Here is a 22764-nt window from a genome sequence, read left to right as displayed (position 1 = left end):
GTTGATTAGATTTTGGACTATTGGGGATATTGTTATCTGGATTGGAATAGGCAGGGGGTGTTCAAAATGTTACGCCCAGTATCCATTTGTATAAATTGTAAATAGCATTTATTAGCGTAATCATTTATTTCTTGAACTCGAAACTTTCACTGCTATGTATGTATATAAGAAGACTAGGTACACGCTACCTCCTAACTTACAAGGCCTAAGAAACCTCACCGGGAGCAACCCTAAGAAACGGGAATAACCGCCCAAGCTCAAATCACTATCACCACGTGATCTATCTCACCTTCGCGCTTGCTTGCCTTGCCTCGCGTCTAAGGTCTGCCTGTTCGAGAGCTTCAAATCGGTAGCTCATCTTCCACCCCGACGAACATAACGATTAACGATTCGCATTTGTTTTTTCTACATATTCCAAATTAAAGAAGACCAATATTAAAACTTTCAAGATGGAGTTTGGAAACACAGGAATGTTGAATGAAGGTATTTGGGTATCCAACTCAGCTACCAGTGGAATTATAGCTAACGAGAGCTTCTTGAAGATGGTATTCATGTGGATATGGATCGTTTGAAGAAGGGAGAAGTCAAGTAAGATACCTAGGTAGCCTGGCCTTATATTTTGAGCTTTACTGATTGATATGATAGCTTAGGAACCTCCATGTAAGAAGCCTAGAGACCACGATAACAATAATGTTCGATTCGAGATCAGCGTTGACATTGATTTCAGTATGGCCATAAACTTTAAGGATGGTGTCATTTTGGGTCAGTTCCTTTAGCTCACAATCTGCGGGGTATAAGAGTTACTGATGGATATATTGGACAGGTGCGGACAGTAGAACAACCACCGGCTCATATATCGCAAATCGAGTTACAGACAAGCTCACCCAAGTACATGATACAATTTGGTGTTGTCGATCAGGTTCTGCGGCTGATACTCAAGCTGTTGCGGATATTGTTCATTACCAGTTGGGAATGTATGGAGTTTTGAATGGCAAAACACCAACCACACAAACGGCCGCCGCTATGTTCCAGGAACTTTGCTACGATAACAAGGATCAATTGAGGTATGAATGTTGTTCAGCTCCGCGAGTTTCTTGTTCTAATTTGGATTTAGTGCTGGTTTGATTATTGCTGGTTGGGATGAGCGACATGGAGGTCAAGTCTACTCGATACCATTAGGAGGATCGTTACACAAGCAATCTTATGCCATTGGAGGTTCCGGCTCAACATACATCTACGGATACTGTGATGCAAACTGGAAGGAAGGTATGGAAGAGGCTGATGCTGTTGACTTTGTTAAGGGCGCACTGCAGGAGGCTATCAAATGGGATGGGAGTTCCGGAGGTGTCATTAGAATGGTGGTTTTGACGGCCAAGGGAGCAAACAGGCATCTGTACTTGCCAGACACGAATTATACCGTCCGTCATCAATAGATGATGAATCAATGTACGAATAGAACCCGACCATAATACCATGGAGTTTACGCAATGGATTAATTTGCAAGGTTTCATGACGGTCAATCCAGGGAAATTTGCATTTTGATTGAAGCGGTGAGATTAAGAATAGGAAGATTCTCATGTGTGGCTTCCATTCCGAATTTTAATCGTATCACCATTCTAGTGGGAGTATGATTTGATACTCTTCCGTGTTACAACATGTGTGATTGTTATAGGCTACGGGGCAATTTTAAATGAAGAAGAAGCGATAGGATCATCTTTATGCTTCTAATGATGTGAAATTAAGGGTATCTCGGGGTGTTGAGTTGTGGATGGATGTGCCTGTGGTTAGTAGTTACTAGGTACTCTTGGTATGAATTTGAAGGGAATACCAGCGTTAATTAACTCCAACAACTCCTTTTAGATTTCCAGAGCGATACCGGTCTAGAATCGAATGCAGAGTAGGTATATATATATATAGGTACACTAGGTATAGGTATACATCTGCATAGGTATCTAATAAGTACTCATTCGATAGGATTTGTTGATTCGCTCTAGATGAATAGAGTTTTGAAAGCGAAAAGGAGTTGGAAGATGCTCATACATAGACTAGTATTGAAGGATGTATCAAGTTGAGGATGTCGGGATGAACTCTTCCTAGGGCCTGGGAGATATTGATTGAAGCTGTAGATTTATATATGGAATTTAAATGGAATTTAAATGGAATTTAATATGATTGATAGATTCATGGATTTACTAGGTATTATAGTAGTGTTTGGTCGATTACGGAGATCTATTTATTAGTTCTACCTGCTCTTGTTTTTTCTTGGAGTGATTTATTACTTATATTATATTTGAGTTGTTGATTACTATCTACTAGGTAGGTATCTAGATAGACTGTTGGAACTACATAGGTATCTACTACCTCCTAGGTAAATCGACGGACTATTACTTTGATAATAATTATAGTGTAGATGATCAATATAGATACTACTAGAGAGATAGATACTCAAGTGCTCGAGGTCATTATTAGGATATAGAATTTGGACTACAAACTCGTACCTCCTAGGTGATGGTATCATCTATTATCTAGTATTCATCATTCATCATGCATCATTCATCCTTTTCTTTCCCTTCTTTTTCCAACATCCATCTCTCTATTTCCTATTCATCTCTTACTCAGGTACTAGGTAATTATCAGTCTAAATCTACTATATAATTCCATACTCTATCATATCGTAATCCTCTTCTCTCTTCTCTTCTCTTTCCATCTCCTTCGATTGATCGATCATGTTGATTAAATGATTTATTCATGATTACCTCAGGCAATACTCGTCCTCTACCTCGTCCTTTGCCAATTCAGGGTTCTCATCGATCTCCAAGTATTCGTCATAGGTAACTTATTTCCACGGATTCCCAGGTCCTTTTACTGCAGTCGGCCAGCGTTCGGCCAGTGGTAGTGAATCGATTGTACCACACCCAGCGCCCTCTCCACATCTTCTTTCAACCCGACAGCCCAGCCGCCCCAGTCAGTACATATGTATTAGTCCATTAGTCCATACCTTCATACCCAGTATCTACCCAGTCGAGCCAGTCAGTACTCTTCCATCAACCACCTTCTCCGTCCAAATCTCTTTTCCATAATTCACGTCCCTCAATCATAATTATAATAATAATAAAAATCCCCCCAACTTATCAACTTATCAACTTATCAACTTAACAACTGATTTACTACCTATTCTCTCCCTCTCTTCCTCTCTCTCTACCTATCTACACTTGTTTGTCTCTTTACTCAACTTCTCTTAATACAACAATTAAAATATCAACATTTTCGATTCTCGTGAGAGAAATTGTCCTCTTTTCTCCCATAATCGTTGAATTGTTTTGATCAGGAATGCTGCAGGTAAGTCTTTTTTTAATAATCTTCTTTATATCTGTATATTTGTGCCAATACGGTGCATGCCCATTCAAGTCATCAATCAGTGCCCAGTGTGTGTGCGTGTGTGTCTGTTTGTTTTGTTATATTGGAATCTCTCGTTACCCCCACGAAAGATTGATAAAATGGCCAGAAAATGGCGCGTCGTTTGTCAACCTTTGGGTTTGTGGTCGCAATCTCACAATTCATAAACAATCTTCGAGAAATGGAAGTTTGCATCAGGAGATAGTCGGCAGATGTTCCAAGAGTCAGGAAGGATTGTTTTGATGTTGGCTTGTTCATTTACCTTTTTATCCGGTACCTACTAGGTACTTAAAGACCGATCGATAGGCAAAGTACCTTCACGATAAGACTTTCTGAACCTTCTGGCCATCCTAGCCACCCTTCATCAACAGCAAGGACTCAGTTGGCGCTCACTTCTTTGGAAAGAAGACATTCCTATCATTATTATATTCTCTCCTGTCTCTCCACATTGTTCCAGCCATCGCAGTTTTGGGACAGAATCAAAGAGCTAATCGCAACGACTGATCAGGTTTTCACGACCATCACATTCACTTGATATGGCTGCGGTGATTGATTTTGTGTCAGATTCATCACGCTTCCACCCCCATACAATGATACCCGCTGCAGGGCATCATGGTTCTTCAGAGGATTCACCATATCGACAACCTTCCCGGTCGAGAGTCGAGCCTCCACCAAGTCCGAACCCCCACCCCACATCAGTAGTTGATGGTACCCCTCCTCCAAGCGCAAATATGCAAGCCAAATATGGCGACTCTCATGATGTAGACCACCGCACAAGAGTTAAACCCGAGCCTCATATCAAGTCCGAACCTATTTCTCCTCCTTCGAGCTCCAGTCCAAACACGAATTCACATAGACAACAACAATTTACAAGTCAGCAAAATTTCCCTCCATCTGCAGCGCATCATGCACGAGCCGAGCATTCGCATACCTTGAGCACCGATTCTCCTTTAAGGCCTCGAATGACATCTGGGACATCTGAGCGGACAGTACCAAGATCGGCAAAGTCTCTCGATGATGTACAGAATTATGGTGGTAACACGATCAAAGTTAGAGATTTGGCACATATTGAAAGTTTCGCCAGCCCAGAATTCCTCTCATCCAGAGGTCAAATTGGAGGTTCACGGACAGCAGATGAGCCTGGATTAAAATACGAGATCAGTGGTATGCCTATTACAGATGTTATTGAAATGGTAGCTGGACTTTTAACCAAAATCACCACCACAAACGATCGTCAACACGAAACTTTACAAAGATCCATTCCATCTGCCGAAAATACAGCCAATCTTACAGGACTATCCTCGAGCGTACTCGCATTTCACGGAAAGAATGTGCCTAGCATTACCATCTTGAGTTATTTAACTAGAATACACAAATACTGCCCAACAACATACGAGGTGTTCTTGAGTTTGTTAGTCTACTTTGATAGAATGACGGAGAGAGTTAATGCGGAACCCATAAATGCCATGCGACAAGAAGCCATGGATCTGGATGGTTCTCGACCTTCGTCTACTTATTCTGCAGAGGGTTCTGATTTGGCGGATACCCCACCAGGAGCTAGAAGCGTTCCGGAGCTCAAATCCGAGTTTGAAAATGCTCAATACTCTCACTCACAAGATCCTGAACCTGGATTGGCTCAGTTCCCCCTGTCCCACTTCTTTGTAGTTGACAGTTTTAACATTCATCGTTTGGTTATTGCTGGTGTCACTTGTGCCAGCAAATTCTTCTCTGATGTTTTTTACACAAATTCGAGATACGCCAAGGTGAATTTGATCATGAAATACTTCATTCCTCGTGCTAACGTCTGTCTAGGTTGGTGGATTGCCGTTGAATGAATTGAACCATTTGGAGCTTCAATTTCTATTATTAAACGACTTCCGATTATCTGTTCCCGTTGAAGTATTAGAGGCTTATGGCACAATGCTTGTGGATTTTTATGCTCGAGAGATCGTTGATCAAAAACGAGCAAGTGGTATGACAGATATGGCATATAAACAAGAAACAGCATCTTGAGATGTCAACGGTACTCATGTTTTCGAATGTAAGAAAACCACGAAATATTTCTTCTTCCTATGTCAATGATTGTCTGTGGGTACAACAGATGTTGGTTATGTTAAGACAAATGGATGATAACGGCGCTCAATAATGATGATGATGATGATCTTTCAGCGAGATAGACTTTCTTCCACTTTTGTATGCGAGGTCAACGGCTTCTCTCCTTTCTATACCTCGTATTTGAGATGGATTTGGTTTTGGAGCAATCGATCATAAAAGATACCCTTCTTCTTTTACTCTCTCTTAATGTCACTTCGCAAAGACTATAAGATCTTAAGTTGGTTCTATCAAGTAGCAAATGCTTTCTTTTTTTGATAGCCTGATTTTTTTTGCTGGTGCAGTCAGTCACTGTCTAGGATTACATGGGATGACGTTAGATTTCACATGTTTCTTTCTTTCCCATTTAGGAGGACTTCATTATGGATGGAGAGACACAAAGATGTAGCAGATACATGGTTGAGTAGTATTATATCGATGCACTATTTTGAGAGATGGAGAAAGATGATGGAAAAACAGAGCTGATTTGGATTGATTTGGATTGGAGTTGATAACTATCAAGTGTAACTTTGGTTGCTTGAAGATAGGCGGATGGATCTCGAGATTTGATGGGATGGAACAGCAGAGCAGAACAGACAGAGCAGAGCAGAAGCTATGATATGAGTTATGACGACTACACACGTTGGAGATGGGTGGATGGATGGGGATATGAAATTGGGGGAACATGAAATTGGGGGAACATGAAATTATAGATGGATGGATGGATGAATGGATGGATGGCGTTGGGGGAGTAATTGGTTGGTTGACGATTAGCGCTCATTTGTGTGTGTGTGTCTCTTTCTTATACGTTTTTATTAGGTAGCTTTTCCTTTTTTGGCTTTCTCTCTTCTTTCTTTTCTTCATCTTTCTTTGGGTGTGTAGGGTGAGGGGTATGTAGTCTCGTAGTTTGAAGAGTGAGGTGAGGTGATGTGATGTGATGTAGTGTGGTGTGGTGTGGTGTAGTGAGAATTGAATGGATTGATTCATTGATTATTTTGGATTGCATGGTAATGAATTGAATGTGAATGTGAATGTGAATGTGTAGTGTAGTATAGTATATGTACGTATGAATTGTATATAAGAATGATATTTGATATTTGATATCAATATCGAATCAACATGTCTTGTTCAAAATGTATGAATGGATGCGTAGGCGATGTTAGAAATTGATTATGTGGGTAGATTGGAGGAGATTGAAGGAGATTGGAGGAGAAGAGAGGAGAGAGGAGAAGAGAGGAGAAGAGAGGAGAAGAGAGGAGAAGAGAGGAGAAGAGAGGAGAAGAGAGGAGAAGAGGGTAAAGGAGAAGAGGGAAAGGGGGGAAGAGGAGAAGGGGAGAAGGGGAGAAAAAAAGAAGAAGAGGAAAAGGGGAAGAGGGAAAGGGGAGAAGGGGAGAAGGGGAGAAGGGGAGAGAAGTATAATAGTATATAGAGTAGTATACTTATGTACTTACTTACTATTTTATTTATATTTATATTTCTCTATCTTTCTCTGTCTTTATCTGTATCTGTATCTAGATAGCTATGGGAAATGAAATGAATGGGGTGTTGATGAATGAGGTGTTGATGAATAAGGTGTTGATGAATAGAGATATCAATCAATAGAAGTATAAATGATATATTGTATTAGGTATATGAAGTAAATCAAATTGTTTTTTTTGTTTTTTGTTGTTTGTATGAAGAAGGGGAGAAGGGAAAAAGGGAAGAAGGGGAGAAGGGGAGAAGGGGAGAAATGAAATTATATATATATAGAGTATATAGAGTATATAGAGTATATAGAGTATATAGAGTATATAGAGTATATAGAGTATATAGAGTATATAGAGTATATAGAGTATATAGAGTATATAGAGTATATAGAGTATATAGAGTATATAGAGTATATAGAGTATATAGAGTATATAGAGTAAGAGGAGTAGAGAAGAGAAGAGAGATAATATATATATATATATATATATTAATATATCAATATTATCTATTTCTAATCTAATTATAACTCGTATATGTAAATTCCCCGAGAATTTTATTGTATATTGTGTATTAATATTGATATTGATATTGATATTGATATTGATATTGATGTTGATGTTGATGTTGATATTGATATTGATATTGATATTTATATAAAATAGATAGATAATCTGGGATTTGGAATCTTACATCTTTCATTTTACACCTAATCAAACCCTCAAATTACACATCGAACATCTTAAATCTCAATTTTCAATTCCAAGTTCCAATTCCAAGTTCATAGCCATTTCAATTTCCAAGTTCCAATTCCAAGTTCCTCCCTAACTATCTTAACAAACAAACCAAACCAACCAATCCAACCCAACCCAACCAATCCAACCCACCTTCCGAAAAAGAAATAAGAATTAAGAAATAATAAAGAATACCAAAGTAAAATCATGATACGCAAACCGAATCGGCGGATCGATAAATCCATAGCCGCGACGACTTTTGATCATGGTAAGGGAGATGATGTCGGCGTTGTGCCAGTCTGGTGAAGGTCCCCGGGGGAGTTGGTTAGTTTTGGGTTTGGAGTGGGGAGGGGGAGGGAGAGAATAATGTGAAAAAAAGGGGAGTGAATAGGGAGGTATATACAACAACAAAAAACTAAAAAAAAAAAACTCACAATCCCCGTCAACCCATGCAAAAACTCTCCATGCGAAATAACCAAAATCTCCACATCCCTCCCCTCCCCCCTCTTCCTCTCCCTCTCCAACCCCTCCCTCCCAAGCTCCCACAACCTCTCCAAAACCCTCCGACTCCTCTCCCTCTGCTCCCTACTCCTCCTCCACCTCCCCCCCACAAACCCCCCATCCCTCTCTCCATTCCTCTCCCAGCCCTCTCCCACCCTCTCAAAATCCACCTTCATCCCCATCCCCATCCCCACCCCCTCATGCCTCCTCCTCAGCTCCGCCACCGGCGTCCCCGTACAATTCGGCACGGACCCGTATTCGCGCAGCTCCGGATCGAGCGTGATAGGGATCTTGGTGCGGGGGGAGAGAGATCGGAGTGCGGTTTGCAGTGTGCGTCGCAGAGGAGAGCAGAGAATGTGTTGGGGACGGAGGTGCGAAAATTGTCTGCGCAGGGTTGCACATTGGGATTTGCCGTGGGGGGTCAGCGGGGGATCGGTGAGTTCTCCTGCGCCGCGCGTGCGTAGGTTGTTGTAGCCCTGAGGGGTGCGGGTTAGCAGAGGATTGGATGGAGAGGATTGAATGGGGGAGGGGGATACATACTTCAGCGTGACGAACAAAATGTACGATTATTCTTCCAGGACGGGGTTTGGGTTTGGATTTCGGTTTTGGTTTTGATTTGGGTTTAGAAGGAGGAGGAGGAGGAGAAGCCACTTTCTTCGAAGCAGGTTTATGTTTCGATTTAACATTCTCCCGGTGGGGGGGTGACGGGAGAGGAGGAGATGATTTTCGCGACCAGAAACCCATAGTTTATTTACTGCAACTGCAACTGCAACTTCTTGCTTTTGCTCTTGCTCTTGCTTAGAAGCTCAGGAAGTGACGGATACAATCGAGACTCGAGAATCGAAGCGATGTATATCAGTCCCGAAACCCGTATACCCGTGTATGGATTAGAGGAAAAAGCTAGAGCTAGAGCTAGAGCTAGAATCTTGAGCTTCAGTCTCTCGTCTCTCGTCTCTTTAAATCTATATATACATCAAAAGAAGATACAACCCCAGTAACAAGAAATCCCCAGGGGAAAAGGAAGAGGAGAACCCCATAAAGATGAAGTCATCCTGGAAGAAAAAGCCATGCTAACGAAAGGCGATAGATACTACTAGGTACTCATTCACGAGTGGTGGCTAGCTCGGTATTACACGGAGATAGATTTAGATTTCTGCCCAACGAGTTAGTCACTTGTTTACTAAACTGGGGGGGGGGGGTTGTATATCATATAGGACCATGTAGTGAATGTATTAGGTGATAAATCCTCAAGGGTTGAGATGCTCCGACTATCTCTTTCGCGATTACGCATCCACGTGCATGGAAGAGTATTTATTTCTCTAGGAACTTAGGGAAGGAAGGATGAGGAGAGCGGGGGTGAAGTGGCCACGGAGGCGTGGGTATGGTGATGGATGGAATGGGTCTTGAGATCGGTCGGGGGTGAAAACTTGAAAAGGAAAGGAAAGGAAAATTTCTTTCAATGTGATCGATTCTTTATGTGAGCATTTTGGGTACATCGTGCTTCTTCTCAGTAGGTGAGGTATACATATTCCAGATAATTGAATCAAGGTAATTCAGATACTGTGACGAGAATCATCCCCTGAAGCGTGAGCAGTCTCTCCCATCTCCACACGATGATCAACCATAAAGTTTTCACCAGGTATCAATCGCTAGGTCTTGAAAACGGCCATTCGACTCACTGTAGAGGCAATGATCGATAAAATTATCAGCCAAATGCGGAGAACTTTCAAGCTATTCAGCTCTTTCTCCAGGGGATATACGAATCAACCATGAGTATGTGGATCCCTACCGCCGCCGCCATTATCGTTTGAATCCCATGGAAATTCAGTGCCAGGATAAATGACTGCAATGATGGCAAATGAAGTTCTGAATGAATGGCGACTTGACAATTGGTCACCACAAAATTGCAAAGTGGGAGGAAAGTCAGGGGCACAGAGTACCAAGAGGCGTTACCCCGTCAATTACTGCACTGTGACTTCGTTCCATTTCTCAGATGTATTTTGGCGACTGTTATTTCTAGAAGATTATATGGAAAAGGAGCTCCTGGCTTTGAGTGAGATTGTGAGAACTATGCAACCAATAAGATAATACAGCGGAATTTTGTTGCATGTCTTAAAATCAAGGAGAATTTTTCCACCACTGTCGACTAGAGACAAGACGCTAATTGAAAGTGTAAATTGCCTTCCATACGACAACCAATAGGATAACGTTGGAAAGGTTTTGTTGCCAATCTGAAAAATAGGAAAGTTTGCCTACCACTGTATACTGGAGCTAAATGGTAGGGAGGTATGGTAACTGTCAACTCTTCTCAATCACCCAGAACTTTCCAGTGTCAGACTGACTTGTCTGTAACGGATCACGTAACGCCATATAATGAAAGCAGTAGAATAGAAAATGTACCACCTTTCCTCAATCGTGATTGTGAACAAATATTGTCATCATGATGCCATGTCTAATTTGAAGCAGGTAACGCAGGCAACCTAGCTAAGTTATAGAATGGCACAATCCAAAGTATTCACCAAATTCAATAGTCAAAATCATTAACAAAACTCAGATCAGGGCGTAAATGCATCATTAGAGTATCATATGCTGTGATCAAGCTCAAAACCTTTTGAGCCATGTAAAATGTGAAGGCAGGTGTTGATACAGTGGGGTTCTCACACATACTTCTTCGACTATTCCTCCATCTTATCTCCTTCAGCCGCGGTCTCAGCCGGTTTCTCTTCTTCCTCATCATCGTCACCCTCCAAAGCCTTCTTCGCTAATCTTTCAGCTTCCTCAAGGATATCCTTGGGTACTTCCTCGTGTCTTCCCTTTGTTGGCCCATCAAGGTTGCTAATCCAAGTCATCTCAAGCTCAAATTCCTTATCCTTATTGTCATCATGCGCAACATAGATAATTCGTGCAGCCTCCTTAACACCATCTAATAAACTCAAATTGCCAGCTGCAAGATCCAACTTCTCCAATTCGGCTTTTGCGACTTGACGTCCTTTACCGGTGGCAGCTCCATAGTAACCCCAGTATAATCCACTTGGTTCAATCATGTAAAGACCTGGTCCTCCATATTTCTTGCCCTCAACCTTTCCTCCGGAACCAATGATTGGACCACTTCCTACTTGTCCATCAACTGGTAATTCTTGTTCGGAATCATAACCTGCGACGATTGCAGTTATACCGAAGGGTCGTACGGATGAATAGAGAGTATATGCTTGAAGATATCCACCCATTCGACTAGCCAAATCTGCGGTTGTAATTGGAGTTTTGTAAACGTTACGCCAGCTTGCAGCTTCATCGCGGGCACGGGAAACGAAATGTCTACCATCTGGTACTAATCCTGAAGATACCTATGAAAGGATCATTAGCCATTTTATCACTTCAAAATGACCATCCAAGTATCAGGATTGTACATACAGCACCCATATGTCTATCGATTGTCGCAATACGTTTGTTGGCTCCAGCCTTTAGGAGCTTGCTGGTAATGACCTTCTCAACTGCAAGCACAACACCATCTTTACATTTGATTCCAACAGAAGTTCCGCCATTTTCAACTGCCTTTACTGCATATTCGACTTGAAAGTTTCGTCCATCAGGGGAAAAGACGGAATTCGAAAGATCATAACCTGTACCTATCGAAGTCTAATACAGGGCAGGAAGTTAGCTTAAGAAGCTCATTTATTTGATCCAAACCGCCAATTTGGATAAATTGAAGCTTACCATGATTTCAAGATTTTAATGGAAGATATTCGAGAGCTTTAAAGACAAATAATTGAGATGGGGTGGTGTAATTTGAGGGAGATTTATTAATGAAGCTCTTTAGATTCTGTATATTTAGAGCTCCAGGCCACCACGAAACGCGTTTAGGTTGGAGGGCGGCTCTTAGCGTCATCTTTGAAATTCAAGCCTTAATGATAAGGTGTCAACATATCTACCAGACGAGGCAGAAGATTGGCTCATTGGATATGGATATGAATCACATGATGATAAGAATATCGATCGGAAAAATGATCGGATAAGGTCAAGTGGTGGGTGATAAAGAAAGTTAAAAGAAGTCAAAGGGTCATGAACCCCCCTGACAGAAAGTGATACTCAATACTCGTAGCCTCGTAGGTGATACCGAGATACCTACTCAATGACAATAATGACATGGGGGGCTTTGAGGGGGAGAGGGCGTCACTGAGAAGGAGAAGAGAAGAAGAGAAGAGATGTCTCATACAGGCACATAGCAGGTCACTTGAATTTCATTCATTATCATTTTTTGCCTTGAAGTTGCTATGCTTCCATTTTACGTCCATCTTATACCTGCGTGTGATGAAAGGAAAAGTATAGAGAGTTCTCAAAGTTTATACGAATAAGATACGAGTAATATACGAAGAATATACGAATACAGCATTGGATTAGATCTGGTGACGCTCCGCTGGGCCACTGCCGTGGGGGCTTTTTCGCTTCGCTCCAGTTCGTCTACATACGGATGGATGTATCTTAATACCTGCCCAGTATACCTGGTAGTCAGGCAGTCATCAGATCAGATAATTGAATGAATATGAATCTTTCGAACCAGAAGATGTACATAGTAGATTGGAAAATCTAGAGCGAAGCGAAGAAGCCTCCACGGCAGTGGCCCAGCGGAGCGTCTTTGATATTTCGTAGTAGGTACTTGGTAGATTTGTTACTCAAATCAAATAAAGGGAGACATGAGAGACATGAGAGACACAGGAGATACAGGAGATACTTTCCCAAGTATAAGTAAGTACCCTTCATACATTCCCAGTCTCTATCTAATTTATTGGTACCTAATGATCTACAAACAACTGTTCATCTCTTTCTTTATGTGCACGCTGCATTGTAAATAAAGCATGGAGATCTGAAATGAAAGAAAATCCTGATCCAGTCGAGCCCGCAAATTGAACCCAGGTGATACTCGTGTCATGGAACAATTGGCAGATAAAGCAATGAACAGTGTGACGCTAGCAGCCCAATATGTTTCGAAAATAGAAAATTAACCACCTTTGACACTTTGAATGATACTTTTAATAGGATTTGAAGGTTTTTATGGTTTTTATGGTTGGAATATCATCTTTGATTGTCTTTTATCGTCTTTGATGATTTAACAAAGAGGGGTTAACCATTCACATCTCTACCCAGCACGTGCTTATCTCTCTTTGATACGATAATTATCGTACATTGATTGGTATTAGTACGGAGCACATTGATGAGGGGGAATATCAATCAATATCCATATCAATATCGATGGTAGATCTGTGTCTATATAGGTAGCTATCTGTCTATCTCTCTTCCTTCGACTCTTTCCTTCCTTCCTTCCTTCCTTCCTTCAACTTTCTATAAACTCTTATAAACTCTCATAAACTCTCATATCCCTTTTCAACTCACAAAGATTATATTGCCTTGCCATTAATAAATGTTTGGAAAAGAATCACAATCACACACGAGATTACAAGACACTTGAAACATTCAGATTCATCCCAACTTCGGTGGCTTATTGGGTACCGCTACTCTGCTGAACCATTCCAAATAAGCTCATTTATCAATCATTACCATTACCAAAACCAAAAGGTCTCCCATCTTTCTTCCCTCCCTGCTCTCCTACCCGCCATCACCGCCACCTCTTCTATTCCATCAATCAATCCATCTCAGGATTCCCTTCCCTCAATTTCTCTCAGGAGTCATTCTATTCTCCCCTTTACTTCAGTACCCCTTTATCTCAGTACATACATAGCATAGTCAATAATAACAAGCAAAATCATTTTGCACTTGTCCACAAAGTCTGCTGCTCCATTCTCTTGCATACATACCTGCATGTTCCTCTGACTTTTAGCCTTTACTCCAAATCAGATCAACATCCGATTCGAACATTCTGCGTTCTCAGAAACATCCCGCAACAGTTAAATTCATTTGCAAGATTGGTCTTGCAGATTCTCATCTCGTTTACAACATAAGGTATGCGATTCCTTTTTCTACCTGCTCTCCTCCAAATCACTCAACTAACGTATCTGCCATAGTATCGAATAACTACTTGCACACATATACGTCATGGCTACACAAGAAGAGCTCGCGATGCTTTTCGCTCGTAACCTTTCCCTCCACAACCCTCCTCCTCCTCCTGCCCCCGTAGAAGAGCCAAAGGAAGTTGAACCAACATACACATACTCAATTTCTCAACATTATACCCATTCCGCACACGTTGCTAAGCAAGCATCCAGACCTGCTTCCGAACCACCTCAAACAGATCAACTTACAGTAGATATTATACTTGCCAGACATGGTGTCGATTCTTCTTCTTTATATCCTACCCAAATCGAACTTTTCAAAACTGCAGATGCTACTCAGCAGATGCGCTTGATTGAGTTATGGAGAATCTGCCCACCATACAATGGAGGACATGCGTTGGCACAAGATCTGTGGACTGGTCCTTCTACTAGCCTGGAGCAGGAAGAGTCCATGGCCAAGTTGAGATATGAACGTCAAATGATGGAAGAAAGAATGTCTCGAACACAAGATTCAAGTATGGACGATGACACTATGAGTGATGGTAGTAGCCACGCTCCATTGACACCAATTCAAGGTGGGGATGCCCGTTGGAATCATGTTGAGCATGTTGAACCTTATATGGCATCTGGCTATGAAATTTTAGCTGCACGAGAATACGAACAATCGACTGGTCCTTCAAAGGATATCTACTCGCACTTTGGATCGGCAGTTGGTGGACCTCAATACAAACAGTCTACAGACCCAGTCTATAACAATGTCGAAGCCGTTCATGGATACCCAAATGTTGAAGCGATGGAGAACCAGTGAGTATTCCCTTCATCTCAAATTAATGTGTTGGCACCTTGATCTTTCCCCTCTCCCCTTTTTCTTTAACCCCACCTCAAACGATCCCCACTCCGAATACAACCCCACCTTTCCAAATTCTTGCCCACCTTTGAATAGCTTTTCTGCACACGTGGGTTTTACTAACTCGATCATTGCAGGTATGGAGCATTTCAGAATTATCAGTTTGGTGGATACACAAATGGAGGCGAAGACGAGGAGATGTTGTAAATAAGAATACGTTTTACTCTAGGTAGCTATAGTTAGCATTTCTATAGAGATGAGCATATTAGGCATGGAATATGGGGAAAGTTATTATTGTTCGGCGAGACATTACATGGATTTTGTTTTTGTTTTTGGAGGAGTATCTGGAAGGTTATTAGGACATTCATGCATGGAGTATATCTGCATTTGCATTCTTCTACAAATTGTGTTTTTGAAGGCTAGTGGTTGGTCAAGGACGATGATATCTTTGTCTTTCATGTATTTCTTCTTCTCTTGATTTATTGTTCTCTTTGTGTGAGGTACGTACCTTCTGATCGACCCGCCCCTCCACCCTTTCCCCTCTCCTCTCCCCTACAACACTCAGCATTCCATACCTTTTTACTCCAGGTTTATATGCCACTTTCAACTTCAAATCACATCAATATCAACGGCATTCGCTACTCAAGGTACGCATCAATACCCATCTCTTCACCTTCCCCGCCCCACCCCACCCCCTTTTTGACTAAAATACCTCTTACTACTCACATGAAAGCTCCCCCCTCCTGGACTGGCAACTACACCACCAAACATATTGGATCTGGATCCGGACCTGGATTTTCGTTTGTTTTACTCATGCCCACATTCTTTTCCCGTGGTATAAGCATACATTGAACGTATACATGAAATGGAATACATAATTATTTTATCAATTTTGAGTTTTGGTGTGAGTGAGGATGCTGTGGTGATTTCAATCGTATGAATACTCTTTTCTGCTCTGTTTGTCATCTTCCTCCTTCTTTCTTAAGTCTGAATATATTATAGATTAATGTATATTCTTTTATCTTCCAAGGTTCTTACTGTGTTTATTTATACCATTACCCTATTATGTAATATATCCCCTTCTTCTATTAACTCCCCCTCTTCTTTTATTTGGGATCTTTCAGTGTGTACCTAGGTATAGCTCATCTCTTGTCATCTTTACATCTCTCTTCTAGCTTTCTCTCTTCTCTCTTCTCGCATCTTACATCTCACATCTCACATCTCACACCTCAATACTTATTACTTACTCAACTCACCCACCCGCTCGCTATCCACTACACCCATCCACTCCAAAATCTACTTTATCAGCTCTCTTCACATATACCTATCTACTGATCTATCTATCTATCTAGGTAGGTAGGTAGGTAGGTAGGTAGGTAGGTAGGTAGGTAGGTAGGTAGGTAGGTAGGTAGGTAGATATGTAGCTCGGATAGGTACTCACTTATACATCCTGAACGAAGGAGCGAAAGATCCCTCCCCCTCCTCCCTCCCCCTCCCCCCAAAAATACTAAAAAACAGAGTATTTTTTGGGGATCTAGCATATTTAGCATCAGAGGCTAAAGGTAAAAAGACCATTTTGAATATGCGCTATTATGTCATTTCATATCATATGATATATCTGCGTATATGTACGTATATTTGTATATCTCAATTTCCGAGTACTTTCTCATAACATGTATGTATGTATGTTCTGTCTGTATGTATATGTGTTTAATTCTATTCCCTCAATCCAATCCAAAAAGGAAAGAAAAGAAATGAAAACATTACAGAAAGAGAGAGAGAGAAAAGGAAAAATAATAATAAACGCCCTCGCTATGCCGCCAAATTAGAACCATTCATAAAATCATCTATATCATCGTCTCAGTGTATTGTTCCCGATAATTATCCCATTTCAATCATTTCTTCTCGTAAAGAAATGCAACCCATCAATAAAAACATTCTAAGACAATTGAGCTAGCTTTTGTAAAGCTGTCAAGACACCTATTGAAACGTTAGCAATCGATCAATCATACAATTATGATGAGTAGAGACATACCAGTAACACCTTGGGTAAGTGTATACCCAGCTTCAGTATTTCTACTACCCAGACTAACAGTTGTAACATTATCAACATTCTTAGCTCTACCCAAATCATTCGCCCATCTAAAGATAACCTCATCATCCCTACCATCACCTATCACTAGTAAGAAATCGACAGGAGAAGTGTGTTCAGCGTTTGGTGACATGTCTTTTGCAAGGCCTTCGAATATTTTCATGGCAGCTGTACCCTTTGACCAGTCAATTGGTTCTACTGCAACAGCTCCTATAATAGACGTTAGCAGGTTTTTCGTAAATATCAAAAGCTAGGAATACGTACCTTCAAGAGGAAGAGCTCTAACTCTTTGCTCAACACATGCATCATTAATGTGGCTTGCACAATCACCTGCCTGTCGAGTTGCAGTTTCGAAGTCTTCAGCATTCTTGTAATGGAAGATCAAACTACAATGTCTCGTCTCAATCCAAGATCCTGGGGTTCGCTCGGTATAATAAGCCATGATACCTTCAACTGAATCTTTCCAGGCGCGCATTTTTTCGGGGTCGGCCATCTCGGTCCATTCCGAAGTTCCAAATTGTCTAAGGAAACATCCATTTTCAGCAATGAGACCAAGACGTGGAACTCGTTTGAATAAACGGTCAAGCTCCTCTGGTTGTCTGCTAGACATTACATAGACTGTATTTCTTTCGTCTTGTAAAATATCATTAAGAGTATCAATTGTGCGCTATGTACTGTTAGCATTAACCTGAGATCGAGTATGTTAAAATCACTTACTTGCGGGCTTGTTAAAATGATACTGCTCGGTGAGCCCCATGATGCCAAAGTTCCTTCATAATCAATAATGAAGAGCCTACGCTCCGATTTCTGATACTTTTGGCCAAGTATATTGATCGAGAGACGAGGAACAGATGTGGTCTCCCTCTTATGCTGTTCATCATAGACCTTGTCGAGGCGATGAAGGAATTCATTAAACCAGTGTTCACCTGTGTGGTGCATGACAGCTGCATGAAGTTTTGTAAATCGTTCTTCTTTCTCTTCATCCTCCATTTCAAGAGCTTGTTTGATTGCATCGGCGCATTGGCGATAATCCCAAGGATTAACAGATAGTTCATTACCACCGAAGATAGAAGAACTACCAGTAAATTCACTAAGAATAAGGGATCCATGCTTGTTGTGGCCTTCAAACTTGCCATCTTGACAAAACAAATATTCATGACATGTTAAATTCATTCCTTCACGCTGACTTGCAATCATTAGGGCATCAGCGACTGTGAGTAAAGCTAGATATTGTGGATAGATGATGTCTTGCTTCAGGTAAACGACTGGTTGATAAGCGAGATTTGCCCATGAAGAGTTGATTCTAGTAACAATATCTGAAACAGTCGCATCGAGTTCAGCATTCTCTGTGGTAGAGGTTGCTACTTGGATAAGAACAACTTTGTCTCGCCATTCAGGGTATTTATTCAGGAATAGCTCATAAGCCTGGAGGAAAAGAGTTAGTAGTTGTTCATGAAGGACTTCATTAGAAAATTGCATCATCAAGTATATTCAGAAGAACAAAGTAGACATAAAACTCACCAAAAGCTTAGGTCGTACACCTCGTACATGATCCAACTTATCTCGCGCAACAATAAGTTTCTTGCCACGGTATCTCTCTTGCATTGTGTTCAGCCAATGGGTAGCTTTAGGGTCCAGGCGGTTCATATCCAGAGCAACGGGATCAATTCCAATTGCGAGATTAATAACATCGATGAATCGATCCTCGAGTTGAATACCATCATTTGTGGCTTCAACCATCAAGATACGACTGCAGGTTTGCAAGAAATGGCGTGCATACTCTTGAATCTGGAACCCGATAAGATTTGCTCCTAACATACCCTCAAGTAATTCCTTGCGAACTGCCAAGCATCGAAATACTTCTGAAGATGGAAATGCAACGTGAAGGAAGAACCCGATCTTAGCATCTGGAAGCTTTTTACGGATCATTGAAGGTACCAGTAGAAGATGGTAATCATGGATCCAGATAACATCGCCTCTCTTCCATGACTTGACGATCTTGTCTGCGAAGGCTTGATTTACTTTGACATAGTAAACCCAAGAATGATCCTCATAAGCCTTGCTTTTGGGATTGTCGGGAATCTGGTAGTGGAAGACGGGCCACAAAATTTGCTTACAATAGTGCGTGTAATGACCGTCGAAATCGCCATCTTTGCAGAAAACTGTCAAAGAATCGTACTCCGTAGCCATACGATCGTCAATGTCCTGCTTTTGTTGACGTTCGAGAGCATCCGTTGGCATTCCTAGGGTACCGACCCAAATCTTATCCTCAAGGTTTCCGCTTCTGACTGCAGCTTGCACAGCATTTCTTAAACCCCCATTACCTTGCTCCGCTGGCTCAACTTCCCATTCGGCATTTGCGAAAACCCTATCATGACTGTCACTTCTTTTATATTGTGGTTGACGAACTCCAGCGCTTCCAAGAAGCTCTGCCTTCTCCTTCATTTTATTATGTTTGAGAATATCTGCGGGAGGAGGGGAACTGGCTCGGGAGCGTGGTTGGTTGAACATCTTTCCTGCACCCCATGCTGGTGAATGGGGATCGCTGGGCGCGATTATGGAATGTTGGTTCTCTTGTATGGGGAGGGAGGCTTTTAGGTTTAACGGGTCGGTTTGAGCGAAGAATTGTTCATGATCAACATCGTGTATTGGTGTTGCTGGGGGTGTAATATCTCTTTGGTGACCAAAAAGACTCGGTTTGCCAGTGTCGATTCTGGTAGTAGTTCTTCTAGCAGCACCTGGACGCCCAGAGCGGGAAGCGTCTAGTTTGGAATCTGGGTGAAGCTTGGATCTGGTAGGAGGACGAGAATTATTGGAAGGAAGTTTGAAGTTGATTGTGTTTGGGAGAAAACTATATTAGAAATACTCATGTTAGTTTTTATCATTAAAAAAAAGCTGGGAGATGAAATCGCAACCAGACAAATGTCTCCAATCTTTGTGACTTTGTAGCCAGAAGCCTGCCAATAGCCAGAAGCCTGCCAAGTTTAATAGCAAAACTTGCGGAGCTCTGAAAGCATATATTGTAGTACAAAATAGTGTTGGGTTTCAACTGTAATGGTCGAAAGAGACAATAGACATATGCCTAGCACCGAAATGATCCTGGGAGGGAAACACGTACAGGGAGACCACAAAGACGGTCATGATGAAATTTTTGGCGAGATCCTCAAGAACGAAGAAGGAGAATGAAATTCGAAGTAACTTGTTTTGTAAAGTGGTAATCGCGCAATCATGAGCTTCGTGAGGGTATGCTGGGTTGTGTTGTGTAGCTTGATAGCTTAACAAGATCTTTCTTTATTTGAGGAGAGCAAGGTCGAAGGAGGGGCAGTAAATAAATCGATAGATAGGTAGATAGATAGATGGTGGGGCAGATGTGTGAATTCGAATCAGTGAAGACAGGAATACCGGTAGATGTGTAAAGCAGAGCAAGAAGTAATGCAATAGATAGATATGAGTGTCGATGGAGAAAAAGAGGGATTGTGATTGTTTGAAGGGGCTGAGCTGTATTTGAAGTTTGATCTGGTCCACGAGTAATACGTAGGAAGTTAGTAAAATCTTTCTTGAGGCCAATACGTGGTAAAAGGCGTAAAGGATAGGAAAGTTCCAAGGGACACAAGGGTATTGCCGGACCAGTAAAAGAACAGAGGAAGCACGCATGCTTTGTTTAAACTTACAAGTTGAAAGTTTGAAATTGGATTCAACCAGTCGAATGATTTATTTTGGGTTTGGGGGAAATGCGGGAGAGATGCAATGCTAGCAGGATGAGGTAAGGTGTGAAATGAAGTAGTAGTAAGTATACTTCTTCGTGGTACCAGTCGATACTATGGCAAAGAGAGAGAGGGAGAGAGAGAGAGGTACAGAGTAGGAAAGCAGAGACGGGTAGATATATCTATCTCTCAGTCCTGGTGGTATTCATTCAATGTGATATGAAAAAAGATTTCCTCATGTCCCTCTTTTCTTTTCTTATATATCAAAAGCTAAAAAGTTCTTACATGGTACTTTCTAGAGAATTCCGTTTCTTCATAAAAATCATTATCTCATAGCCGGAGCATTTTATCCATTGAGTTTACGTCAGGCACGAGAAATCGAATATAACATGACAATCATGACAATCATGACATGGATTAGAGATGCAAGTACCTAGGTATGCAATGTGAATCCACATCCCGCCGCAATTGTTCTCTATCAAATGTTGAGTACCGGTATATACATCCTCTTTCAGGGGAACACGCTCACGGTCTGTCTGTTCATTGTTCAATACCGATTCCATTGAAGCGATACTTTGTACGATGTACGAATACCAAGGTACATTCCCTAGACACCGGTATACTTGAGCCATTTTTGGATAATTATAGCTCAGTCCGGACGATCTTCTTGGATATAAGGTTAGTCCCTTAGCATATACGTGGAAACATAGTTCCCCAACAGTCAAGACCCCTCACGACTAAGACGAACGCGCCATCTGGCTAGCTTTGGCATGAAGCGTGTAATGTGTATGTACGGCAAGGGACTAAACTCCCTCGCTACTCTGTGCCTCTCCCAAGTATACATCGAGAACTCTATTTCAACCAATCCAAACCACAGCTGTCTCGATCAAAAGAAAGCCTGTGATGGTGGTGGATGGCGGTGGATGGTGGTGATGTGCTCAGGACCTCTGTAGCTAACCATTCTTACCTACTCAACAATTCCTCTTAGCCAACCACTGTTTCGGACTCGTATTGAATTGGTCTTCACAAACTCAAAGATATCTGTCAATACAAAGCTCCATGCGGAGGTGTGACTGACTAGCATTGGCACCAGGACTATCACACTTTTGTTGTATCTGTACGATAGGTAGTTGGCATTGTTTCGAGGTTTGCATTCTTAATAACTGCGACATAGAAGATGCAATTCTCAGATATCCAATGGTTCATTCTATTTATCCATGTATTTGTTTGTTTGTTTGTTTGTTTGTTTGTTTGTTTGTTTGTTTGTTTGTTTGTTTGTTTGTTTGTTTGTTTGTTTGTTTAGTTATTTATTATTTATTATTTATTTATCATTTGTTAATTCCTTCACCCATTTCCTTCCTTGACTTCAACATTCATGTTATATCTATTTCCAAGGCAGAGGAGCTCCACCGCCAAAAAGGAAACTTGGCGCTCTAGTCGAGACTTGAAAGGGCTAGAACACATAGAATGTGCACCAGGTGTGTCAAAAAACGATCTCATCAGCCACAGCTTGATCATTAAATCCCTGAAAAGTTAATTACTGGTGGGCTGTCTTTCGGTGCAGTAAGTATACTTCGCTCGCTCGCTCCGCTTTTTGGAAGAGGACTACGGTTCAAAGTATAATACTACTCTTCTTCAGGTAAATACCAAAGACTAGGTAGAAAGTAGTAAGATATAAAACCGACGCCAGCTTTCACTCGACCACTCACCAATCTCCATACAAACGCGTGCGTCGTATGCTCCTCTTAATCCTTTTTAAACGCTCAACCACACACAAAACTTGGAATGGTTATTACAACCATGGCTCAATATGGAATAATCCCTTCAATATCAACCCGTCCATATCCTCTCTAGCAATCTACCGCTACCTTCTCTGTACAATGAACATGCTCAACTTTTTGAACCGACTTTTCCCGACTAAATTCGTTTC

At 41.4% G+C, this 22764-nt stretch overlaps 7 protein-coding genes across 7 annotated transcripts; 4 read left to right on the top strand and 3 right to left on the bottom strand.

Annotated features, from left to right (window-relative positions):
• Nucleotides 1-449: 449 nt before the first annotated feature.
• Nucleotides 450-1433, top strand: EAE98_005402 (uncharacterized protein; the record flags this gene model as incomplete). The annotated part of the gene is made up of 6 exons (XM_038953024.1): nucleotides 450-483; nucleotides 543-588; nucleotides 646-660; nucleotides 728-762; nucleotides 824-1064; nucleotides 1115-1433. 6 exons carry the CDS (start codon nucleotides 450-452, stop codon nucleotides 1431-1433), a joined length of 690 nt encoding a protein of 229 aa, XP_038810866.1.
• A 1434-nt stretch (nucleotides 1434-2867) lies between these two features.
• Nucleotides 2868-6127, top strand: EAE98_005401 (uncharacterized protein). Its single transcript, XM_038953023.1, has 3 exons — nucleotides 2868-3339; nucleotides 3905-5159; nucleotides 5209-6127. Exons 2-3 carry the CDS (start codon nucleotides 3933-3935, stop codon nucleotides 5407-5409), a joined length of 1428 nt encoding a protein of 475 aa, XP_038810865.1. The 5' UTR covers nucleotides 2868-3339; nucleotides 3905-3932; the 3' UTR covers nucleotides 5410-6127.
• Nucleotides 6128-6643: 516 nt separating this feature from the next.
• EAE98_005400 (uncharacterized protein) lies at nucleotides 6644-6916 on the top strand (the record flags this gene model as incomplete). The annotated part of the gene is made up of 1 exon (XM_038953022.1): nucleotides 6644-6916. One exon carries the CDS (start codon nucleotides 6644-6646, stop codon nucleotides 6914-6916), a length of 273 nt encoding a protein of 90 aa, XP_038810864.1.
• Nucleotides 6917-7948: 1032 nt separating this feature from the next.
• Nucleotides 7949-8930, bottom strand: EAE98_005399 (uncharacterized protein; the record flags this gene model as incomplete). Its single annotated transcript, XM_038953021.1, has 3 exons — nucleotides 7949-7984; nucleotides 8120-8662; nucleotides 8727-8930. The coding sequence occupies 3 exons, from the start codon at nucleotides 8928-8930 to the stop codon at nucleotides 7949-7951; spliced, it is 783 nt and encodes a 260-aa protein (XP_038810863.1).
• Nucleotides 8931-10861: 1931 nt separating this feature from the next.
• EAE98_005398 (uncharacterized protein) lies at nucleotides 10862-11903 on the bottom strand (the record flags this gene model as incomplete). The annotated part of the gene is made up of 3 exons (XM_038953020.1): nucleotides 10862-11530; nucleotides 11598-11822; nucleotides 11901-11903. The coding sequence occupies 3 exons, from the start codon at nucleotides 11901-11903 to the stop codon at nucleotides 10862-10864; spliced, it is 897 nt and encodes a 298-aa protein (XP_038810862.1).
• Nucleotides 11904-14234: 2331 nt separating this feature from the next.
• EAE98_005397 (uncharacterized protein) lies at nucleotides 14235-15245 on the top strand (the record flags this gene model as incomplete). The annotated part of the gene is made up of 2 exons (XM_038953019.1): nucleotides 14235-14995; nucleotides 15176-15245. 2 exons carry the CDS (start codon nucleotides 14235-14237, stop codon nucleotides 15243-15245), a joined length of 831 nt encoding a protein of 276 aa, XP_038810861.1.
• A 1732-nt stretch (nucleotides 15246-16977) lies between these two features.
• EAE98_005396 (uncharacterized protein) lies at nucleotides 16978-20271 on the bottom strand (the record flags this gene model as incomplete). Its single annotated transcript, XM_038953018.1, has 6 exons — nucleotides 16978-17018; nucleotides 17074-17340; nucleotides 17395-17797; nucleotides 17848-18555; nucleotides 18652-19981; nucleotides 20249-20271. The coding sequence occupies 6 exons, from the start codon at nucleotides 20269-20271 to the stop codon at nucleotides 16978-16980; spliced, it is 2772 nt and encodes a 923-aa protein (XP_038810860.1).
• Nucleotides 20272-22764: the final 2493 nt, after the last annotated feature.

This window comes from Botrytis deweyae (genome assembly GCF_014898535.1).
Source record: "Botrytis deweyae strain B1 chromosome Unknown BDEW_010, whole genome shotgun sequence".
In the NCBI taxonomy this organism is placed as follows: domain Eukaryota; kingdom Fungi; phylum Ascomycota; class Leotiomycetes; order Helotiales; family Sclerotiniaceae; genus Botrytis; species Botrytis deweyae.
This window is presented reverse-complemented; position numbering and strand designations above follow the sequence as displayed.

Excerpts from the sequence above, each read along its gene's own strand:
- EAE98_005401 (XM_038953023.1), top strand. The coding sequence starts at position 3,933 with ATGGCTGCGGTGATTGATTTTGTGTCAGATTCATCACGCTTCCACCCC. Across the intron at positions 5,160-5,208 it reads CAAATTCGAGATACGCCAAG|GTTGGTGGATTGCCGTTGAA; the intron begins GTGAATTTGATC and ends ACGTCTGTCTAG.